This window comes from Cheilinus undulatus, linkage group 3, assembly GCF_018320785.1.
Source record: "Cheilinus undulatus linkage group 3, ASM1832078v1, whole genome shotgun sequence".
Lineage (NCBI taxonomy): Eukaryota > Metazoa > Chordata > Actinopteri > Labriformes > Labridae > Cheilinus > Cheilinus undulatus.
In genome coordinates this window covers 57,098,218-57,122,731 of record NC_054867.1, presented here as the reverse complement: position 1 = coordinate 57,122,731, position 24,514 = coordinate 57,098,218, and the positions used below count along the sequence as shown (strand labels likewise).

General features: G+C 38.3%; 3 protein-coding genes across 3 annotated transcripts in view; 2 read left to right on the top strand and 1 right to left on the bottom strand.

The window, feature by feature from the left end:
* The window catches only part of dnase1l4.1 (deoxyribonuclease 1 like 4, tandem duplicate 1), a 35,610-nt gene extending 32,826 nt beyond the window's left edge, over positions 1-2,784 (top strand). Inside the window, exons 8-10 of the mRNA XM_041783322.1 lie at positions 215-311; positions 984-1,041; positions 2,528-2,784. Of these exons, the coding sequence (XP_041639256.1) occupies positions 215-311; positions 984-1,041; positions 2,528-2,670 (298 nt within the window). The 3' untranslated portion in view covers positions 2,671-2,784. The remainder of the gene's footprint in view (positions 1-214; positions 312-983; positions 1,042-2,527) is intronic.
* Positions 2,785-3,297: 513 nt separating this feature from the next.
* On the bottom strand, positions 3,298-12,820 carry tma7 (translation machinery associated 7 homolog). Its single transcript, XM_041783377.1, has 4 exons — positions 12,685-12,820; positions 6,626-6,681; positions 5,300-5,387; positions 3,298-3,757 (listed from the first exon to the last, which is right to left on the bottom strand). The coding sequence occupies exons 1-4, from the start codon at positions 12,698-12,700 to the stop codon at positions 3,723-3,725; spliced, it is 195 nt and encodes a 64-aa protein (XP_041639311.1). The 5' UTR covers positions 12,701-12,820; the 3' UTR covers positions 3,298-3,722.
* On the top strand, positions 12,809-23,913 carry ccdc51 (coiled-coil domain containing 51). The gene is made up of 7 exons (XM_041783376.1): positions 12,809-12,952; positions 14,052-14,140; positions 14,222-14,429; positions 14,553-14,690; positions 14,861-15,025; positions 15,374-15,580; positions 19,229-23,913. The coding sequence occupies exons 2-7, from the start codon at positions 14,136-14,138 to the stop codon at positions 19,820-19,822; spliced, it is 1,317 nt and encodes a 438-aa protein (XP_041639310.1). The 5' UTR covers positions 12,809-12,952; positions 14,052-14,135; the 3' UTR covers positions 19,823-23,913.
* The last annotated feature ends 601 nt before the right edge of the window (positions 23,914-24,514 follow it).

Sequence of the window (24,514 nt, the reverse complement as noted above, 5' to 3'; positions counted from 1 at the left end):
CTGGAGATTTTTATGAATTATATTTTCCTTTTTTAATAAGTGCTGGTTAAATATTCTTGTTGTGAGCTAAGCATGGCCGTTCTATGTTGGATTTCTATCAGAGAGGTTTTGTAAAGGGTGAATATCTTAATGAATGAGTGAAACACTACATCCATCCATTCACTCATTAACTCATCCATCCACTGATTCACTCATTCACCCCCTCTGTTTTCAGGATCGTTGTTTATGGAGATGACATGCTTCAGGCGGTGGTACCAGACTCTGCAAAACCCTTCAACTTCCAGAAAGCCTACAGCCTCAGCCAGGAGCTGGTCTGTTAATGATTTCATGCTCACTGTTTTCAAAGATGGAGATTAGGCACTGTTCTTTGGGCTAGTCTTATCCAGAGACAGTCCAGTTTGACCCTCTCCCTGTTTTGGCTTTCCAAAATGAGAGCCACAGAAACAGCAATGAGTAAAATCCGTGTGATGATAATTTCATATCAATTTACAGAAAGATGTTCCAGGTTAAGAGACTAAAGGACAAATTCTGTCAGTTTTATTCTGCGTACATATGAGGGCACAACTTTTAACCCATTTTGACCCCTTTAACTCCCATTTTTGCCACTTTTAACCCCTTATTACCACTTTACTGCTTATTTTTACCACCTTAACCCCTTTTTTCACTACTGTTAGGTGTGAGGATGCACAAACTAACCACATTAAACAGACGTTAAAGTTTAAAGATTGATTAAAAAAACAAACTCCTCTGACTAACTTGTTCATACGTCCGACATTTCCAACCGATTTTAGAGCTTAAATATTGGTTTTACCTCATTTGAAGTCAGAGGTATTCAGACTTACATTTAAACACATTCAAACTCACCAAACAAACACACAAACTGATGAAACCGGCTCCGAAACTAAACCTGATTCAAATTCCCCCAGAATTAGAGTTTAAAATGACAGACCCTTCCTCACCAGCTGATGGTTTTTCTGTTCCAGGCCCTGGAAGTGAGCGATCATTACCCTGTGGAAGTGGAGATGAAGACTTTAAGACCTGGTGAGGATGGTACACTATACATCTCATTGTTAAAGTTTCTCCTGCCAGGACTGCTGGGAAGAATATTGTCAAGTTTTGGTCAATAACTGACTAACCATGGGAATCTTCTTTGTTTACTTCAGAAGTCTTAATTCTACCAGTCAGGATGATTTAACCCTCCTTGGTCTCTAAGGGTATTTTTTTACCCTTTTGGACTTTATTTTGTGGATAACTTTAGTTGTGTTGGTGCATATGGCATAGATTTTGCTGAGGGTGTGTATTTTGGGATGAGTTTTGGTATTTCAGGAAAAAAAAAAGTCTTTAATTCCCTGTATATAAACAATAGTCACACCGGAGTCCCTGAGGGTACCCTAACCCTAACCTTACGGCATTCTTTAGCCTCTTTGCCGGCCGAGCCAGATCAATAAAAGCGCCGATCCCTGGATTCACTGTCGTTAAGTTCAGTGTCGGTTTCAGTGAGTCAGCAATTTCTCAGGCAAAAGTTTAAAGTTTCTTCCAGCATCTAAGAACTTTTAGCTTAGATTACCTCCGTAATGATCGCTCTGCTCTTTGACCCCATGGTCTCCACCTCTGTCGTTTGATCTACCGTCACTTCCGACTTTAGTGTTCCAACTACGTATCCCAGAAGCCCCAAAATTACTCACAGGAAGCGTAAGAGCGCCCCCTTGTGCCAGCTGCAAAAAAAAAAAAACACTGACGTATATATACGTCTATGGCACTGAATGAGTTAAGTACTGCAAGTATGGTACAATGTGTAATATTGTACAAGTCATAGTACAAATAAAACTAGATTGACTTTCTTTTATTCTTAAGTCCTTTTCCGGTATATCTGCACTGAAATACATCTTTTAGAAGCTTAACCCACTGCTGCAAGGCCTACACATGGTCTGCCTCCAAAAAAGTCTCTAAAAAGAGCCCAAAAGAGAGAGAAACCAAAAAATCTGTCCTAAAAACATGCTAAAGTAGTTAGAAACTGGCAAACCCAGTCAAACAGATTTGTTTTAATCAGACAGATTTAAAATGGACTGCATAATTCATATTTGGTACTTCTGGTGAAGTAATAGCTGAGTGGGCCCTTCCTTTTTCAGTAGATGTACAGTAGCTAAGCTGTGGTAGCCGTTTTACAGCAGGGTTATTTGTTAGACCAGTTCTTGGCTGGGAACCGTTAGTCCCTTAGGCTTTTGTTAGTTTAATATCAACTATTCTTGCACACAAATAAACCCCCTTGCTAAGCCCACATCCAGTGAAAGGCACAAAAGTTCCCTGTGGACAGAGAAGGGCGAGTTATTCTTGCATGTAAAGTCTGCATGTTAGGCTTTAATATAGGAGGAAACAAGTGGATGAGTGTGTGTGATATTTTAAAACCTCCCTCAGAAAATTCAGGTGTACTTCCAAAAATATCAAACTATACCTTCACAACTGTAGCTTCCCCAGCCGTGTTGATGTAGCTGCAGGGCTCAGTAGATTGTGCTTCTTTGCTCTGCAGGTCCAGAACCACAGCCTGGGCTGGTGGCTGTGGACAAGGATCTACTGGAGCTGAAGAGAGGAAACCTGCTGCTGGAGAGGGAGAAGCTCAACCTGGAGATCCAGATCCTCCGAGCAAAGTTGGCCAAGATGAATGAAGCTTAAACTCAGAAGTCCAGCTCTGCCCGGAACAACCGAGACGTTCAACCACGTATTCTAGAAATCATTAAAACACTGAGCAGTTTTGAAGAAAGCAGAAATTAAATGTCATTTTCATTCAAAGCCACAGAAATATCTGTTCTTACCAGGCTGGATTTGTTTTTTCAAACAGAAGGGGCAATGGGAGGGTTAATGGAGGAAGGAGAGGAATCAGCAACCATGCAGGTTTTTGACAAATGCACATTTAGGACTGCATTCAGTGTTTTTGTCCGTGGGAATACCAAAATAGGGATTAAGGTTCCCCATGGTTGATTTTTAGAAAATAGAAAGCTAAAGTTAGAGACATTATATTTTTATATGCTAAAATTAGAGTTGAGCATATCCCTCTACTGAAAGGTTAGACTGTAAACTTTCACTAAAGACTGCAGAGAAGTCTTAAAATATTTAAATAAATGTGTAAAAAAACAAAAAAACAAAAAAAAAAACCAAACAAACAAAAAAAACAGTTCATTTTCTTTTTCAGGACTTGAAGCCTACAGTCTCTGGTTGGAACTTTTAAGCCTTCTCTTTATAATTGAAGTTTACTGAGGAGTAAATTCAGCCTCAAAAGTAAACCACAACAACAAGCAGTCATTACAAAAAAAACACCTTTATTAGTATCTCCTTGTTTACAATACAACAAAATCAAAAAAGATCCAGGGATGATTTTTTGTTGAGCACACACAAAGACTGTGGAAATCAGTTGTTTCTCAAGCATTTCCTTTTCTAAAAAGCAGAACTTTTTTTTTAACTGGATTTGTAGATGTTGTCTTTATGAAATTATCCTCTGATAACTTTTGGTTTAGGTAAAGATGTGTGCACTGGGCCTGACTGAGCATCCTCACACTTCCTGAATTCATTTTCTTGACATCTTGACTGGAGCAGGTGGTAAACATCGGGCAGATCTGCAGGTTTAATGGGGTTCATTCTTCACAAAGCAAAACACAGCGGAGACTTCTCAGCATCGCAGACAAACGTCAGGCCAGAGAGCGAACAAACAACGTTGTTTGATTCAGAATTTACTTTTTGCCAGATTTCTTGATGCCACTACCACCTGGAGGAGAGGAATAGACAAAACCAGTAAACCTGGATGAGTATGAACGCCTCGGTTCTAATTCATTTGTCCAAACAGTTTAATATACGACAACATGTCAGAAAATTCTAAGGCAAAAAGAATTTAGGAAAAAAAAAAAGAATCAAGACTAGGGCTGCAACAAACGATTATTCAATCGTCGATGAATCGGATGGTTATTTTCCGCCCCTAAATTTCAAATTGAACATTAATATTTCCAAGCTGTTAACTAATTTCAGAGTTTAAATATCTATATTCTTAAAACTAAAAGAATTTTTTTTAGTTCTGTTAAATAACTAGTAAATGATTTAAAAAATGAAAATGATATTTTTTATGGTAATACTTTGCATCTCTCCTTACAAACATACATGAACACTTTAAGGTCATACTAATGACAACAGCCTAGGGATAAGATTTGAATGGAAGACTCTTAGCGGGATTCTGCATGTATTACATCTTCATGCATTTATTTTATCTAAAGCTCGCGTTAGTATATTAACGCTTGTTGTCAGACCGACTCGCAGTCACAGACTATCTCTCCTCTCTGTCACACACACACAGACATACACACCTAACTGCTCCCCTTGCCCTGTGGCTGCAGCTCACACTTTTCCTTCCTCTTTCCTGTTAAAGTTTTAGTGGACATTTAGGACACAAAGCAAATATCATGAAGACATGAATGCCAGACAATCCAGCTCAATTGTTTTAATCCAGTCTCGTATGGTCCGTCATGAGAAACAGTTGATGATAAATATCTACTTAATTTTTCCACTAATCATCAGAATATAATCAGAGAAGTACTAAAGTGGAAGTAAAGTTTATCAGCTGTCTGTGTGTGACCTAAACAGCTCCACGCCACGCCAAGTGACGCCACAATCGCGCGGCAAAACGAATCGATACATCAATTCTTTGCAAACACTTTTAATTATCGATTTTATTGATTCGTTGTTACAGCCCTAATCTATAAACACCTTTAAAGGTACAATGTGTAAAATTTGGCATTTTAGCGACATCTAGCATTCAGATTTTACAATGAGCCGATCTGTTACCAAAACGTCACATCATTAAGCGACGAGGGCCTGTGAAGACCAAAAAGGATGGTGAGCCGGACATCATTTACAGCAGTGACGAGGTGAGGGTTTATTCATTCATTTCTGTAACCATTGTTTTTATAGATTATAGGTCAGTCTTCTTCTCCACCTGCCTTCCAGGTAGCTTTCAGGATCGGTGGGCGGGTTAGTATTTAAAATAGACAACATGGCGGCTCGTTATGTCAGCCTGCATGAGGGCGACCCGCAGTAATGTAAATTTAAAAAGCTTTTTTCTAATTCTGTGAAAAGAAAACGAAAGTTTAAAGAGGATGATTGTGCATTTATTTTAACATACTTAACATAGATATATAAACATTATATCCCATGTACACCGTTTCTGTTCGGTGAAATGCAGCCAAATTTTACACATTGGACTTTGGGTCCTTTAAAGGTACAAAGTATTGCACTAGTCCTAACTATTCTTCTGTCTTACCTAGAGGTCCTTTCCCAGAAGCTTTGGCCTTCATCGCCTCCAGTGCTTTCTGTTCTTCCTTCTGCTTCTGCTTGAAGGCTATTTCATCCTGCACACATCAACATTAGACAAGCCTTAAAATAAACTCTTTCATTCATGGTACCAAGGCTATCTTATTTTGCATTTTAACATTATTATAGAAATTTCTCCCACAAATTTGAAATTATAGACGAGTTTCCACAGCTGACACAGAAAATTCAAAGTATTGATGACGTTGTCCCCTGATTTTCTTCAAAGACTCAGCTCATGATCAGTGGTACCCTTGGACTTTAAGGAACAGTTTATATTCTGAATGTATGAACACAGAAAAGCACAGATATGTTATAAGTAGGGATGCACAATATTATCAGTCTGGTATCAGCAGGTATTAGCTTAAAAAGACAATTATCCGAATCAGCATGCTTTAAAATTTCTGCCGATATTTACATCCGATATTTTGCCTGTGTATTTCAGTATATATTGACTGTAAATTTTGTCCATATATCCTAATAAATTAGTGTAGTTTTAGTCTGAACCAACAGACCTGTGTCAGGTGAGGTAGGGCTGGGCAATTAATCAAAAATTAGATTCAATCAAAACGTGGCCTGTCGCAATTTTCAAATGGCAGAAGGTGCAACATTTATTCGAACTGAAATTTGTGTCAAAATAGCAGTTTAAACCTTTTTTTTTTTTGCAGTAGAAATGCTATGCAGGAAATATCAAGCAATCATTCAAGTGCCCATTTTTTTAATAGTCTATAAAAAATCCCCCCCTAATTTTTGTACTAATATGAGCATGACAAAAACCCTTCAATGCAACAAAATTATATGCCATTTGCAATACCAGTCAAAATCATCAGAATTAGATATTTTTAAAGGATTGCTCAGTTCTTGTTCGGGAATAAAAGAGAGTTAAGGAATAATTGTATATCAAGTTGCAATTGCAATATTGGAGAAGAAAATTGCAGTTTGATCATTATTTTCAAAAATTGTTCAGCCCTAAGGTGAGGTCTTTTTCTTATTTATCCTCATTCTTTAAACTTTAATGTGTTTTTTTAAGGACAGTTTGTTTCCTTGGTCATCCTTAAACCCTAAAGTGTGTCCAAAAGGACTGAAGTTATTTGTCCGAAAAGCCTATTTAAATATCAGTATCCATATCGGTATCAGCTAAAATTGAATCTGAAAATATCGGCAAAAATCCAATATCGTGCATCCCTAGTTAGAACGTGTGTACTGAGAGAAAACATGTGCTTATTAACTAATAATTTAAACAACCCTATAATTTCAGAGCACAGGAGAGCACACTTACTTCATCAAGTTCTTTGGATGCTTTCTTCGGGGCCTTCAGCGGCTTCTTTTTGCCTCCTGAGGATAATAAAAAAAAACAAACATGTTAAATCAACTCAGCAGCTGCTGGCCTGGATAGGCTAAAGATGAACACAGTAACAGTGTTTGCATTCCAGTAAAGTCGACTGTATTATTTAATCATCATTTGATTGGAAGACAAACTTCTACTGCAATACCTGTAAACCAGCACAGGGTTAATGGTAAATGGACTAGAGCTTGTATAGCACTTTTCTAGTCATCTGCCTACTTTTACACCACAGGTCACACCTTCCCATTCAAACACATTCATACACTGATGGCAGAGGCTGCCATGGAGAGTTGACCATCAGTATCAGCTAATCCCATTCATACGCCCTGTTACATCCCACCCACAGCGGTGGGAGCAGGTTGGGGTTAAAGGTATTGACACACTGGGTCCGTTATTTCCGGATGCATTTTTTTCAGATCCGTAATCTAAAAAAACGTCACGCACTCGGACCTTGCACACTGGGTCCGATGCGTTTTTATTTGCCTTCACTGCAAAAATTTGTAGAAGGTGGCAAATAGTTTGGTACTGCGAGCCTGCGTCTCTGTCACTCCTTTAAAATCCCGCTGGATCCTTCCTGACAGAGAGCTTCATTCGGCACCCGTTCAGGCGTCATACCGCTGAGCCACGTTGAAGAGATGGAGAGCAACTTTTTAATTCTGTGTTATGAGCTGAGAGTAGGTTACACACTTCTGCCTTTATCTGTTTTATTTCCATAGCTGATAGCCACATTACACACCTGGAAGCTACGGTGTTTAAGTGAGGATTCGGGAGTGGGAGAGAGGGAGGAGTTGAACGGGGATGAGTGAGCGAGAGAGAATGAAGCAACAGGTGCTGGTCTGAATCGGTAATCACCCATCTCTCTGTTATATTTCCATGGTTTATATCCACCTAATACATGAGCAAACTTTGGTTTTTAAAATGAGGTTTCAGTGCGAGAGAGAGGGAGGAGGGGTCCGGTGGGGGTGAGCAAGCGAGGAGGAAGCAGTGGGTACTGTTTTGAATCATCAGTCACCCACTGAAATGACTTGGACTGATGCAAAATTTTGCCTAAAATCAAGCCTGTTCAGAAAAAAAAAATGACTGACAAAAATTCAGTCAGTGTGCAACCTTGATTAGAACAACATGAGCTCGATTTTCTTTTTTTAATGTGCGAAATATTTGGATGAAATAATCAGACCCAGTATGCAGCAGGAGCTGGGGATTGAACCCACAGACAACAGACTCTACCTACTGAGCCACAGTCGCCCAATCTCCATTTTAGATTTCAATTATTCTCCATCAGTAGAAGCAGAGAGGAAGTACAGTCGTTGCAGACTACAGTGACTACCATAGTCTCTGTTTGATGGGTATCAATCTGATAATTCACTACACTTTGGACCTAAAACTTTCAGGGCTGACACTTTCCTGTTGGTTGGTTGATAAGCTCTCATCAGACCAAGATCCTGCTGGTCATGCACACATGCGTGAGAACATACCTTAAAGTCAACACAAAGATGGAGGATGTTAGTACTAATGTGGCACTGAGTCTCTGCTGCCCTCATTCAGAGAATCAACTCCTGGGGCTGGTTTAATTCACAGGTTAGCAAACACATTCTAATATACACATATTTCCCCTTTTTTAGACTGTTCTCTGTAAACTCTAGTGATGGTTGTGTGTGAAAATCCCAGTAGATCAGCCGTTTCTGGAATACTCAGACCAACAGTCACACTCAAAGTCACTTTCTGATGTTTGGTTTGAACTTCAGCAAGTTGCCATGACCATGGCTAAATGCACCGAGTTGCTGCCATGTGACTGACTGATGAGTGTGTGTGTTAACAAGCCACTGACGCTGTGTGCCTAATAAAGTGACCGGTGAGTGTATGTCACAAATGCTACAGAAAATTGGTCTGTGCTGAGAGGTTGTCACTCCTCAGCGCACAGATATGATGACAAAGTAAGAGAGGTGTGTGCACACCAGCAGATAAGACTTTCAGTTTTACTCATTGCCCCAAAAGCTTGACTTTGATTTGAAATTTGAAATTCATGCCCAGTCTTTGTTTTATATATCAGGAACATTTTCATTCAAGCGGAATGTTATTTCCTCTCGTCATGTTTAATCCTGCGCGTCTGGAGTGTGAGTGGCCACAGCTGATACACTGTGAGAAAGTGCAAATAACAGCACGAATGGAGCTCATTAGCTCCTCTGTCTGACCTCCAAATCATACTGCTCCAATCACCTTCAAGCACCAGGGTTAGGGTTAGTTCGTCAGCTTCCATGTTTGCTGGTTTTGTGTCTGAATGTAGAGCTGAACCGTCAGCGTCTATCTTCTCTGATGCACCCTGAAATCCTTAACAATGAGTGGCTGTTAGCTTTGTTAGACATTAATGTAGGGCTGTAAGTTAGACTGTTTTGGTTTTGTCTTTTAAGTACAATCACTTACTAAGATTATATTTTGGTTATATGTTGGTTTTAGAAATCTATCAAACATTTTGAACATTGTGCTATGGGTTTTTTGTTCTGTGCTACAAGATTGTCAGCCTCTGTGGCACCAGTGCTATGGGCAAAAACAGTGAATGTACAGCCCTGTTGATACTGGTTTTTCATCTGTTGAGGCACTTTGAGTGGTGTTCAACTGATTGGCTTCATAAATGTGGGTTTCAGACGTCCATTAAAATCTGTTCACCAGATGAAAATCAAAATAAGGGGTTTTAGTTAGCACCTTGTTTACATGTCATAGCCAGTAAGTTAATATTCATCCATAAGGAGACATAAATCTATGTATGTATCACATCCTAATATGATTATATAACTCTAATATCTATAATATCATGATTATATAAATCTAATATCTATAATATCATGATAATATAAATCTAATATCTATAATATCATGATTATATAAATCTAATATCTATAATATCATGATTATATAAATCTAATATCTATAATATCATGATTATATAAATCTAATATCTATAATATCATGATTTTATAAATATCTATAATATCATGATTATATAAATCTAATATCTATAATATCATGATTTTATAAATCTAATATCTATAATATCATGATTTTATAAATCTAATATCTATAATATCATGATTATATAAATCTAATATCTATAATATCATGATTTTATAAATATCTATAATATCATGATTATATAAATATCTATAATATCATGATTATATAAATCTAATATCTATAATATCATGATTATACAAATCTAATATCTATGATATCATGATTTTATAAATATCTATAATATCATGATTATATAAATATCTATAATATCATGATTATATAAATCTAATATCTATAATATCATGATTATATAAATCTAATATCTATGATATCATGATTTTATAAATATCTATAATATCATGATTATATAAATATCTATAATATCATGATTATATAAATCTAATATCTATAATATCATGATTATATAAATCTAATGTCTATGATATCATGATTTTATAAATATCTATAATATCATGATTATATAAATATCTATAATATCATGATTATATAAATCTAATATCTATAATATCATGATTTTATAAATATCTATAATATCATGATTATATAAATATCTATAATATCATGATTATATAAATCTAATATCTATAATATCATGATTTTATAAATATCTATAATATCATGATTATATAAATATCTATAATATCATGATTATATAAATCTAATATCTATAATATCATGATTATATAAATCTAATATCTATAATATCATGATTTTATAAATATCTATAATATCATGATTATATAAATATCTATAATATCATGATTATATAAATCTAATATCTATAATATCATGATTTTATAAATATCTATAATATCATGATTATATAAATATCTATAATATCATGATTATATAAATCTAATATCTATAATATCATGATTATATAAATCTAATATCTATAATATCATGATTATATAAATATCTATAATATCATGATTATATAAATATCTATAATATCATGATTATATAAATCTAATATCTATAATATCATGATTTTATAAATATCTATAATATCATGATTATATAAATATCTATAATATCATGATTATATAAATCTAATATCTATAATATCATGATTATATAAATCTAATATCTATAATATCATGATTTTATAAATATCTATAATATCATGATTATATAAATCTAATATCTATAATATCATGATTTTATAAATCTAATATCTATAATATCATGATTTTATAAATCTAATATCTATAATATCATGATTATATAAATCTAATATCTATAATATCATGATTTTATAAATCTAATATCTATAATATCATGATTTTATAAATCTAATATCTATAATATCATGATTATATAAATCTAATATCTATAATATCATGATTTTATAAATCTAATATCTATAATATCATGATTATATAAATCTAATATCTATAATATCATGATTTTATAAATATCTATAATATCATGATTATATAAATATCTATAATATCATGATTATATAAATCTAATATCTATAATATCATGATTTTATAAATATCTATATCATGATTATATAAATCTAATATCTATAATATCATGATTATATAAATCTAATATCTATAATATCATGATTTTATAAATCTAATATCTATAATATCATGATTTTATAAATCTAATATCTATAATATCATGATTTTATAAATCTAATATCTATAATATCATGATTTTATAAATATCTATATCATGATTATATAAATCTAATATCTATAATATCATGATTTTATAAATCTAATATCTATAATATCATGATTTTATAAATCTAATATCTATAATATCATGATTATATAAATCTAATATCTATAATATCATGATTTTATAAATCTAATATCTATAATATCATGATTTTATAAATCTAATATCTATAATATCATGATTATATAAATCTAATATCTATAATATCATGATTTTATAAATCTAATATCTATAATATCATGATTTTATAAATCTAATATCTATAATATCATGATTATATAAATCTAATATCTATAATATCATGATTATATAAATCTAATATCTATAATATCATGATTTTATAAATCTAATATCTATAATATCATGATTTTATAAATCTAATATCTATAATATCATGATTTTATAAATCTAATATCTATAATATCATGATTTTATAAATCTAATATCTATAATATCATGATTATATAAATCTAATATCTATAATATCATGATTATATAAATCTAATATCTATAATATCATGATTTTATAAATCTAATATCTATAATATCATGATTTTATAAATCTAATATCTATAATATCATGATTTTATAAATCTAATATCTATAATATCATGATTATATAAATCTAATATCTATAATATCATGATTATATAAATCTAATATCTATAATATCATGATTTTATAAATCTAATATCTATAATATCATGATTATATAAATCTAATATCTATAATATCATGATTATATAAATCTAATATCTATAATATCATGATTATATAAATCTAATATCCGGTAACCATCATGACGAAGAAAAGCTAATTTTACAGCAGAAATCAACCTGAGCTCCTCCAGGTCAGATGAACTGTCTTTTACAGGGTTAAACGGTCTCAGAAACGTTTATTTGGAGGTTGAATCGTCGGTTGGTGCTTAGGTATCTCATATATTGGCTATATATATATATATATATATATATATATATATATATATAATATTTGGTGTTTCTGTGGGTTTCTGTGGTCTGGTTGGTACCTGGGTATCTCGTATATTGGCTGTATTAATATATTAATATATATATATATATATATAATATTTGGTGTTTCTGTGGGTTTCGTCTACAATGGGAGTCTTCCCGGGCTCGCGAGCTCTGAAGCAGCCGTTAGCTTAGCCACGCAGCTAAACATGCTTCACCCGGTTTAAAGGCGCTGTCACACATTTACTGAAAGATGACTCACAGTTTTATCTGACAAAGACATGAAATAATGCTCACCTTCTCTTCCGGACATGTTCAGAACTTGTCACTGTCGTTCCAAGGAAAGAGTTGAAAGTATTTGCAGCGATAGCAGCCGGTGAGCTGTCTAATCCGCGCTGGAAGGACCCCAAAGACCTCTGAACCGGAAGTAGAATGTCAGCGGTGTGCCTGAATTGAAAGTCTGCCGGTCAGTTGCTGTTTCATGTGACATTAAGATGCTAACACTTTAGCTGAGAGAAATGTAATCAGAGCGAAATGTGCGATCCGACAACACGGAAGGAAACGGGTATGAGCATTTAATGTCATATAGTTTGATTTAAAGCGTTATCAGCGTTTATAGAAACTTGTATTCAGTGGAAGTAAGCATCATGGAGAAGAATGAAGTTTAACCTCAGCTAGCTGGTTAACCTTGTTACTCATTGCTCTTACAGCAAAATTAAAACCTCATGTCTTTTAGATTTTTCGAGTGTAACTGATTATTTGATTCGTTGTTTTTTTGTCAGAAGTGTTTGTTAGTATTTTCATTATGATGACAGTTCACCATGTGATTGGCTAATCCTGCATGTCAAAGTTCATCTAAGGTCTTCTTCAGCTGATTTACTCTAGAGTCTGTTTCCAAAACTGTATCTGTTGATTCCATGGCTTACATTAGAGCGTACAGTTCTCACAGTAAGGTTAATATCTGTAGACAAAGAATTACTGGTTTATTAAAATCTATGCAGTTTAGCTTGTTGAGATTCTGCTAGAAATAATTTTATAAAGTTCTGTTGGAAATATGGAGCCTATGCATGGTGACCTGCTCAGGGTGGCAGCTGTGGCTGAATATGGCTGCTTTTTAAGGACAGTTCAGTTTACATTTTTAGACTCAACTCTTTCTTTACTCTGCAGTTAGCCTTCATATGATGATGAACTGTTCGATGGACGTGTTTTAAACCTCTGCAACTCAGACCAGTCATAGTGAAACTAAAATCTTTGTAAGAGCCAAAATTCATGGTAATTCAGTGGGTATTTCTGGGTTAATGTGTTAATGTGGGTATGACTGTATGACTGCAGCTCAGGTCTAAATCCTGCAGAGTCAGTAGGGGATCCTGGAAGGGTCAAAGCCTGAGTTGTATTCCACCGTAGTTTATGTGGTCATTTCCTATGTTATAGACATATGGACATGGTTTACATTGTTGCTTTTGAAGATGAATAAAGATGAACTGGTTTCCAGTGCTGTCCCTCCTGGAAGTTTCTCTGCAGCCACACAAACATGTCATCAGGCTTTGCTGTTTGCGACCCGTCGTCTCGGCCTGTCGGCCAGGTCACTCCAGGGCCAGCTGCTCAGTAGTGGACTGATCTCCTTTAACAATCTAATTTACTTTTTTCTGCTGTTTTTCTTACAGATGTCTGTTCCGGTGTTGGGTCTGTGCCTGCTGTGAAGTACATCTGAAGGTTTTCAAGCTTCGCTGCAAACCTCTGACCTCAAAATGAGGTATGACTGCCTCTCTCTGCCCTTCAGCCTTTTCAGCCCGCTGTGATGAAGCAGTGATTAACTGTATCGTTACTTTGCCAGGTACAGAGGAGTTCGCATCTGTTTCCCGACTCATGGCTCATGCTGCACAACTCGACACACCTGGCCTGGTAGAATCCTTCAGGTCAGAACCTACAGTGCCCAGCATCAGCCTGGCTCTGCTCCGTCCACCGAGCCCACCGAGCCGGCCCCTCCTGATGGGAAGAGAGGAGCTGAGGTGGTGAAGGAGCGTGCTGTGGCTGCCTTACAGGTACACTGAATCTCTGCTCTGTTTGCCAACATGTTGACTTACTACTAACGGCAAACACTTCTGTTATTAGATATTAAAAAGGAACAGCTTTAATAAACTGCCCTCTCTTTTTCCACCCTTTAGTATGCAGGGGAGGTGGGCCGGCAGTGGGGGCAGAGGTCGGCCGAGACAGCCGCTGTCACAGTAAACTACTGGTGGGAGAGATACGAAGAGTTTGTGGGGCTCAATGAGGTCCGAGACGCTCAGGCAAAAGTCACAGAGGTCAGCGGACTGTAGAATTCCAGTGTGTTTTGTATGAATGTGGACTGGCAGTAGTAACAGCCAGTAATCTGCAAAGTCTCCATCTTTCTAAGGCTTATTGCCAACCTAAAGCAGATGAATCCAGACAAAAGACAAATGTCCTGAGTCCTGGATGTTTGTGTTTCTTACAGGCTGAGGCAGAGTTCATGGTAGCCAGAGGGATGGTTCGTGAAGCTCATACCAGCCTGGATGCCCTGTTAGTCAAGCTGAAGGAGGTCAGAGACCGACTGGACCGAGTCTCCAGAGAGGACGCTCATTACCTGGAGCTCGCCACACAGGAGCACAAACTGCTGCAGGTCAGAACAGGGTTTTAGCCAATGGGAATATATAGCGTAACGTTTTTAAATGTCTGTGTCCCATCCATTAAAAATGGTCAACTCTGAGTAGTTAGAAGAATGTCTTGCATTCTCTTTTATCTTTTATTGTGTTGTGTTATATCTAGATGGTGTAAAGGCTGTGCATTAGTGCTTGTAAATGTAGAGATATGAACCTTACACATGGGTTATAAAGCAGTCAATAGTACTGCTGGTATTATAGGGAATACACTAGTAGGTCTACTGTCATATACTGTACCTGTTTAGGGTTCTACTCACCTGACTGTAGTTAGTCCACTGTAAACAAAGCTGACTGTTCTGCCCCCTCAGGAGGAGCGTCGTTTGAGGACAGCGTATGAGAACGCTGAGGGCTCAGAGAGGGAGAAGTTCAGTTTGTTCTCAGCAGCTGTCAGAGAGAGCCACGAGAAGGAGAGGACCAGAGCAGAACGCACCAAAAACTGGTCAATCATCGGCTCGGTGCTCGGGGCTCTGATCGGGGTCATGGGATCAACGTACATCAACCGGGTTCGCCTTCAGGTGAGGAGGAATTATGGCGTACTAGTGCAAGTACTATCAGCTCAAGTCTGACAGAAATGATGGGTTTGATCTACCCAGACTTCAGGGTTAACTTCAGACATAAACAGCATTGTTATCAGAATTTATTCCTCTTTAATCCCAAAACCCATCATTTTGATGCCAACTGTGATTGATAGTGTAAACAAAGCTGTTTACTCCATGATAAGCTGCTCCATCCATGTCCTCTATTTTAGTTTAAAGAATGATTAATCCTCCACCATGATTCACACGGTTCACATCATGTATGAATGTGGTTGAATGTGGTCAAATACGATGTGCCACAGGCTCAGTCTGTAATTTCCTGTTGGTTCTGAATGCAGATTAAACTAAACTCATGGTGTTCCACTGAAATTCCCTTCTATTGCTAAGTCTCAGGGTGATATAATTCAGTCTTTATGTTAGCACAAATACATAGGATTCCTGATGATCAATCTGTCTTTTAAGCTCCAGGTTGAACAGCTTGGAGAGAAGCTGGGATTTTATTTCAGAAGCAAGTCCTGTTACTCTGTTGGTGCAAAAAAAGAGCTTGTTTCTGCCACCTTTTTGCCTCTGATATTTAATGTCTCACATCTTCTGAATGTCTCTAATCTTAAGACACTGTATTTCATGGAGCTTTGAGTGTCATAACAAATCTTAAGGCCTGTGTGTGTTTGATTGAGTTGGTGGGCCTCCGGTGACTATTTGTAAGCTAAATCAGAAGCATATCTTCATGAATAAGGCTATACACCATCTGCTCTGCCATGCTTGTTTCATGTCATTGATGGGAGCTGCTGTTACTCAGTCACAAGACTGGTGTTTGCAGGTACACCACCTCTGTAGCCTGGACTTTATTTTACTCTACTGGACCTGAGTTTAAGTTTCATTCTTTTCAAGAGTCAACAACTTGTAAAGAAGTTAACACTGAGACTGGGCTTTTACTTCAGAAATAAGTCTTGTTTTCTGTTGCTTCAAAGAAAAGACTTTTTCTGCCACTTTTCTGTCTCTGATTTCGGTGACGTTCTGCACATGCATGCATCTTCTCAATGCCTTAAATCTTTAGATAGTGTGTACCACGGGGCGCCGAGAATTATAACCAATCTTAAGTTCTTAACTCATCATTGTATTCTGTACGATTGAGTTGGTTGGCCTTCTTTGTCCACACGCAGGCTAAATCATTGGAATATCCTTATTAATAAGGCTTTAATAAATCTGCTTCCATCATACTTGTGAAATTTTATTCATGTCCAAAGTTCTGGAAGCTCCAGTCTTCACTCTGTGACTCAGTCACAGGATTTACTTTTGCTCTGTGCCAAAGGTCTTGAGATGGTGAAAAGAGTTTCAGGTTGCTGCTCCTGCAGCCTGGAAGCTTCTGCAGGAAAATGTCTGTCTTGAGGAGCTGGGGCCCATAGCACGAAGCGTGGTCAACTTACCCTGGGTAACTCATATCTATCCAGGGTTGACTAACCCCAACAATGGCAATCAGGATAATAAATAGCACGACGCGGGTTATCCACACGGTAACTCAACCCAGGTTTGTCTCATCAAGAGCCGTGAACGCGCACGTATAAAAGGAGGGCACAGAGGCAGCTGACCAGTTGCAATCATGAGCGCTAAACAGATGGAGAATCGCAAGGAAGCAAGTGACAGGGTCCCCTACTTCACATGTGAGGAGCAAAGATTAATAATGATGAAGTACGAGGAGGACAAAGTCTGAATCCTGAAAAAAGGAAACCCCGTGGCAGCTGCCAATCACAGGCAAAATGCGTGGCAGCACATAGCGGACTGTAAATTCGTAAGTTACTCATCAATGGCTCAGTCTGACACTGATCACACTCATGAATCTCATGAAACAATATTCTCTGCAAATGAACTGCGTGCATTACAATTATCATCTCATTCCCCCAGATGTAATCCTTCTGGAGTGAAAAGAACGTGGGGGCAGATTAAAAATAAGTATAAAAACATAATTGCATCTGATAAGTTGGTCTGTTTCATGTCTTAACATCAGGCTACAATTAAGCCTAAAGTTGTCACTACACTGAAATCATGCATATCGAGTTGATGTCTGACCTAAATGAACAAATTACAAATCAGCAGCTGGACTCAAATACACTCTCCTTCTTTATAGAAAGAAAGCCCTCAAACACAATTAATGAAGTGTAGGAATGACATGATGGAATAATGTGCTGTTTCTCATTAGCATTACATCCCTTTTATTTGTCAAGCACTTTGTGTTGCATTTGAATGTGTGAAAGGGGCTATATAAATGAAGTTTGATTATCCCTTCCTAGTATTTTACCTCTAACTGTATGGTTACGTATGATTTCATATCATATTGGACAATCACACCGCTCCTGCAGGTCGCACGGGTAATAAACGGCTCCAAGATTTCGCACAGGTAGATGAGTCTGGGCCGCGAGAACTGGTACCTCTCATAGAGCGCATTATTGGGTTGATCCAGTGGGTTTAAACGGTCTCGGAACACTCTTTCGTGTCTTAATGCTCTCCTCACTGGTTGTGCTCCTCTGTCTACCGGGTTCGGGAGAAAAGGGCAGGCCATCGTTTCAGAGAAGCTGATTGGCCAGTGGGATGGGCATTTTATAGGATCAGATTCAACCTCCAACTTACCCTGCTCCGGAGCAGGTTAGCTGTTCAGCGTAAGTCACCATGGTGATCTACCCCGATAAGAAATGAACCGGCTTTGTGCAATCGATAACCCAGGGTTAACCCTGAAGTTACCTCACGAAGACGTTAATCCTGCTTCGTGCTATAGGCCCCTGGTCTCTTTAAATAGTTTTTAAAGTAGATTGAAGGCTTTGGAGGAAGATGCATCAGGATGTAGATGTTTTGACTGATGGCGTTCTGATCTGTTGACTCAGGATTGGCTGATCTGTGTTTGTAGTGTTTTTTTATGTTGTATTGTTTCATGTTTGTAACTCTGTGAATGTCCTGCTGCCTGTCTTGGCCAAGACACTCTTGTAAATGAGATTTGTAATCACAATAAGGCTTTCCTGGTAAAATAAATCTAAATAAATAAATGTGCAGAATGAGGTAAATAAACCTGTGGACCTTTGGGAATCTGCTGCAGGTAAGTGTGTGTCTTGGGGGGCTGGTGTCTTTGCATGTTTTGCAGAAGTAGAATAAAGTGGCATCATGGATGAGGTAGTATCAGGTTGTAGGTGTTGGGACTGATAACTTTCTGCTCTGCGACCCTGAATTGATGAAATGTGCCTGTCATGTCCAGGACACTTTGTAAATGGGATTCTTGATCCCGGTTAGGTTTTCCTGGTAAAATAAATACAAGTAGATAAGAATTAAAGAAAAAACCTAACCCTTATCAGCCTGTTTAAAACTTTGCACTAAGATAGCGAACCAGGTAAACATTACACCAGCCAAGAAAGGCAATCAAACCTGTTATTATGAGCCTGTTACCATGCTGAAAAAAGGACTAAAACCAGAAGAGCTGCTGTCATGATTTCTGAATCTCCTTCTCATTATATTTTCGATCTACTACCAGCCTAAGATACATGGCAGTCGATGTGCTCTGCAGTTGGTTTGACTTTTTTTGTGCTACCTTTTATCTCGGTTAGTCTGTCACCAGTTGGTCATTCTGACGTTTGTCTCCTGTAGGAGCTGAAAAGTCTACTGCTGGAGGCTCAGAAAGGTCCAGAGAGTCTGCAGGAAGCCCTCAAAGTCCAGGCAGGAAATCATCGCTCCCAGCAGGATGAGCTCCGCAGTCTCATCGACAGCCTCAGGGTCGCTCTAAATGATGCTGACACACAGAGAGATGTCCTCCTACAGGAGAGGGGAGGTCAGACCTTAGATGTACCGTCAGTCCCTCTTTCAGCATTAAAAGACCTCCACAAGGGAAGCAAAAAGACCCAGTCCCTCCTGGAGTCTCTACCGCCACAGCTGGGAACACTGGAGCAGGGACTGGGGAGAGTGGAGGCAGATTTATCGATGGTGAAGAGGCTGCTGGAGACCAAACCACCCAGAGAATCCCAGGATGAAACAAAGGCTGTTCAACTGCAAGTCGCAGCGCCACAGCCAGCAGAGAGAGAGGGCCAGCTGGAGGCAGAGGCGGTGATGAGGAGTCTGGAGGAGACCAAGAGGACGCTGGGAGAGCGGATCAGGAACAACGCACTTTATAATGCTGCGTTTTCATACACAGCCACCGCCATCACCATCAGTGCTGTTTACATGCTGCTCAGAGGAACCAGTTGAACTGAAACCTCCCATGAAGACTACACATAGACTTGTCTGGCACTACTGTGCACGTTCTCCAAAATTAACTGTATGCAGACACATGATTCAAAGAGCCTCTTAGAGGCTGAGGGATGTGACAGAGACACCTCAGCAGCAGTAAAACAACAGATTTAAAGATGACCTGATAATCCAAGGCCAAAGGTGTGTTAACAAATATGTGGGTTTAAAGCCTTCATGTGTTCACATGCACTGAGTCTCTGTCAGCAGCTTCAACGTAGTGATGAACAGGAATAATCCTAATTGAGGGGCTATGATATAAAATGCTGCTGTTCTCTGCACTACTCAGGCCAGGATGGACCTTCAATGCTAATAATATTTTTTAGTTCTTAAGAATCAAACAGGAAGTTGATCCTAGTTCCAACTGTGCTGTCCATCTTTACATAGTGTGTTTTTGTTCTTAATTCCCAGATGAACCACTGGAGTACAGCGAGGGTATTATGCTGTTATATTAGATTTTGGCACTACATTCATGAAATTTTATGGTTTGTTTTAACAATGTCATAACTGAGTGAAAAATGTCTGTCCAATACCCCAAAAGTGGAAGGTCATACCTGCTGGTTTAGTCCATCAGACATGTCACATTTACCGCCCAGAGGCAACAGGACAGAGAGGAGCAGCGCTCCCCCAATAACAAGACCAAGACAGAAAGTTAGCGTTGACTTAATCCCAGTACCAGAGCTTAAAATAAAACAAAACTTAACTCATGCTTAAGTTTTTTATTTCTTCTTTGTTGTGACAGCACCTAATGCCAACTTTGTTCTCCCATGTTTGAAAACAGATCAGAGTTTGTCTCCAATCCTGTTCCAGTCATGATCCTGTCTTATTCTAGCCATGATCCTGTCTTATTCCAGTCATGATCCTGTCTTATTCCAGTCATGATCTTGTCTTATTCCAGTCATGATCCTGTCTTATTCCAGTCATGATCTTGTCTTATTCCAGTCATGATCCTGTCTTATTCCAGTCATGATCTTGTCTTATTCCAGTCATGATCCTGTCTTATTCCAGTCATGATCCTGTCTTATTCCAGCCGTCTCATTCCAGCCATGATCCTGTCTTATTCCAGCCATGATCCTGTCTTATTCCAGTCATGATCTTGTCTTATTCCAGCCATGATCCTGTCTTATTCCAGCCATGATCCTGTCTTATTCCAGTCATGATCTTGTCTTATTCCAGCCATGATCCTGTCTTATTCCAGTCATGATCTTGTCTTATTCCAGTCATGATCCTGTCTTATTCCAGTCATGATCTTGTCTTATTCCAGTCATGATCCTGTCTTATTCCAGTCATGATCTTGTCTTATTCCAGTCATGATCCTGTCTTATTCCAGTCATGATCTTGTCTTATTCCAGTCATGATCCTGTCTTATTCCAGTCATGATCTTGTCTTATTCCAGTCATGATCCTGTCTTATTCCAGTCATGATCCTGTCTTATTCCAGCCGTCTCATTCCAGCCATGATCCTGTCTTTTTCCAGCCATGATCCTGTCTTTTTCCAGCCATGATCCTGTCTTATTCCAGTCATGATCCTGTCTTATTCCAGTCATGATCCTGTCTTATTCCAGCCATGATCCTGTCTTATTCCAGTCATGATCCTGTCTTATTCCAGCCATGATCCTGTCTCATTCCAGCCATGATCCTGTCTTATTCCAGTCATGATCCTGTCTCATTCCAGCCATGATCCTGTCTTATTCCAGCCATGATCCTGTCTTATTCCAGCCATGATCCTGTCTTATTCCAGCCATGATCCTGTCTTATTCCAGCCATGATCCTGTCTCAGTCCAGCCATGATCCTGTCTCATTCCAGCCATGATCCTGTCTTATTCCAGCCATGATCCTGTCTCAGTCCAGCCATGATCCTGTCTCATTCCAGCCATGATCCTGTCTCATTCCAGCCATGATCCTGTCTTATTCCAGCCATGATCCTTTCTTATTCCAGCCATGATCCTGTCTTATTCCAGCCATGATCCTGTCTTATTCCAGCCATGATCCTGTCTTTTTCCAGCCATGATCCTGTCTTATTCCAGCCATGATCCTGTCTTATTCCAGCCATGATCCTGTCTTATTCCAGTCATGATCCTGTCTTATTCCAGCCATGATCCTGTCTCATTCCAGTCATGATCCTGTCTCATTCCAGCCATGATCCTGTCTTATTCCAGCCATGATCCTGTCTTATTCCAGCCATGATCCTGTCTCATTCCAGCCATGATCCTGTCTCATTCCAGCCATGATCCTGTCTTTTTCCAGCCATGATCCTGTCTCATTCCAGCCATGATCCTGTCTTATTCCAGCCATGATCCTGTCTCAGTCCAGCCATGATCCTGTCTCATTCCAGCCATGATCCTGTCTCATTCCAGCCATGATCCTGTCTCATTCCAGCCATGATCCTTTCTTATTCCAGCCATGATCCTGTCTTATTCCAGCCATGATCCTGTCTTATTCCAGCCATGATCCTGTCTTTTTCCAGCCATGATCCTGTCTTAATACAGCCATGATCCTGTCTTATTCCAGCCATGATCCTGTCTTATTCCAGTCATGATCCTGTCTTATTCCAGCCATGATCCTGTCTCATTCCAGTCATGATCCTGTCTCATTCCAGCCATGATCCTGTCTCATTCCAGCCATGATCCTGTCTTTTTCCAGCCATGATCCTGTCTCATTCCAGTCATGATCCTGTCTTATTCCAGCCATGATCCTGTATCATTCCAGCCATGATCCTGTATCATTCCAGCCATGATCCTGTCTCATTCCAGCCATGATCCTGTCTTATTCCAGTCATGATCCTGTCTTATTCCAGTCATGATCCTGTCTCATTCCAGCCATGATCCTGTCTTATTCCAGCCATGATCCTGTCTCATTCCAGCCATGATCCTGTCTTTTTCCAGCCATGATCCTGTCTTATTCCAGCCATGATCCTGTCTTATTCCAGCCATGATCCTGTCTTCTTCCAGCCATGATCCTGTCTCATTCCAGCCATGATCCTGTCTCATTCCAGCCATGATCCTGTCTCATTCCAGCCATGATCCTGTCTTATTCCAGTCATGATCCTGTCTCATTCCAGTCATGATCCTGTCTTATTCCAGCCATGATCCTGTCTTATTCCAGTCATGATCCTGTCTTATTCCAGTCATGATCCTGTCTTTTTCCAGCCATGATCCTGTCTTTTTCCAGCCATGATCCTGTCTCATTCCAGTCATGATCCTGTCTTATTCCAGCCATGATCCTGTCTCATTCCAGCCATGATCCTGTATCATTCCAGCCATGATCCTGTCTCATTCCAGCCATGATCCTGTCTTATTCCAGTCATGATCCTGTCTTATTCCAGTCATGATCCTGTCTCATTCCAGCCATGATCCTGTCTTATTCCAGCCATGATCCTGTCTCATTCCAGCCATGATCCTGTCTTTTTCCAGCCATGATCCTGTCTTATTCCAGCCATGATCCTGTCTTATTCCAGCCATGATCCTGTCTTCTTCCAGCCATGATCCTGTCTCATTCCAGCCATGATCCTGTCTCATTCCAGCCATGATCCTGTCTCATTCCAGCCATGATCCTGTCTTATTCCAGTCATGATCCTGTCTCATTCCAGTCATGATCCTGTCTTATTCCAGCCATGATCCTGTCTTATTCCAGTCATGATCCTGTCTTATTCCAGTCATGATCCTGTCTTTTTCCAGCCATGATCCTGTCTTATTCCAGCCATGATCCTGTCTTATTCCAGTCATGATCCTGTCTTATTCCAGCCATGATCCTGTCTTTTTCCAGCCATGATTCCATCATTGGGATCCTGGTGTAGTCTGCTCTGTCAGAGAACCGATGTCTTGTTCATTTACATCAGAGAAATTGCCAACCTCGTGTTATGAGACATGGAATTCTACATGCAAACATCTTAGGGACAGTTGATGAGAAAGACAGCAGTGTTTTTTACTGCCTAGACAGACGTTAAGAAAGCATCTTCATGTGTGCAGACAGAATCATGACTTATTAAAATGTGTCTGTAATTTTCTTTCGCTGCTGGATTCCTCTCTGTTCTTAGGATAAGAAATAAACTGAACATTAAGCCTGAGAGACAAAGAAACAACTAATAATGGAGTTCTGCAGAAGTTTCTCAGATTTTCTCAAAAACTCCTCCGATATGTAAAGGTTTCGTTATGACACTGAGCCTTAGCTGTCTGATGATCTCTATGTTTTTGACTGATTTAGTCACTAAATTGCAAAGTGTGCCTCACAAAGCTGACTAAAACTGCTCTCTGCTGTAAAGAAAGAAAATGTTTTACCATTAAGCGTCTGCTCAGCATTTGTTTAACCAAATGAAGTAGCACAATTAATAGTGAATGTTCTCTTTAGTGTCTATTGATCATATAAATACCTTGATTGGATTAAGTTATAATGAGTTTAGTAGAACAAAATCGTAAATCTTCATACTTGAGAAGCTTGAGAGTTTTGTTGCAGACTGTGGAGTTTAAATCTCCAACATGATGAGGAGATATCCTGTCTTTATTTGAGGACTGGTTGTAATTCGTATAGTCAACAGCAGGGGGCAGCAGCTGAATATGAAATACATGGTTAAAACTACTGCGAGAGAGGACAACCTTCATCTCAGAGCTTTGATATTCTGCAGAAGTCAAGAAAAGAGACAAGTGTGCTTCTTTCT

Coding starts and splice junctions, on each gene's coding strand:
- tma7 (XM_041783377.1), bottom strand. Junction 5,388..6,625: donor CATCCAAAGAACTTGATGAA/GTAAGTGTGCTC, acceptor TGATGTGTGCAG/GATGAAATAGCCTTCAAGCA. Junction 3,758..5,299: donor TTCTGGGAAAGGACCTCTAG/GTAAGACAGAAG, acceptor CCTCTCCTCCAG/GTGGTAGTGGCATCAAGAAA.
- ccdc51 (XM_041783376.1), top strand. Junction 14,691..14,860: donor CTCAGGCAAAAGTCACAGAG/GTCAGCGGACTG, acceptor TGTTTCTTACAG/GCTGAGGCAGAGTTCATGGT. Junction 15,026..15,373: donor AGGAGCACAAACTGCTGCAG/GTCAGAACAGGG, acceptor CTGCCCCCTCAG/GAGGAGCGTCGTTTGAGGAC.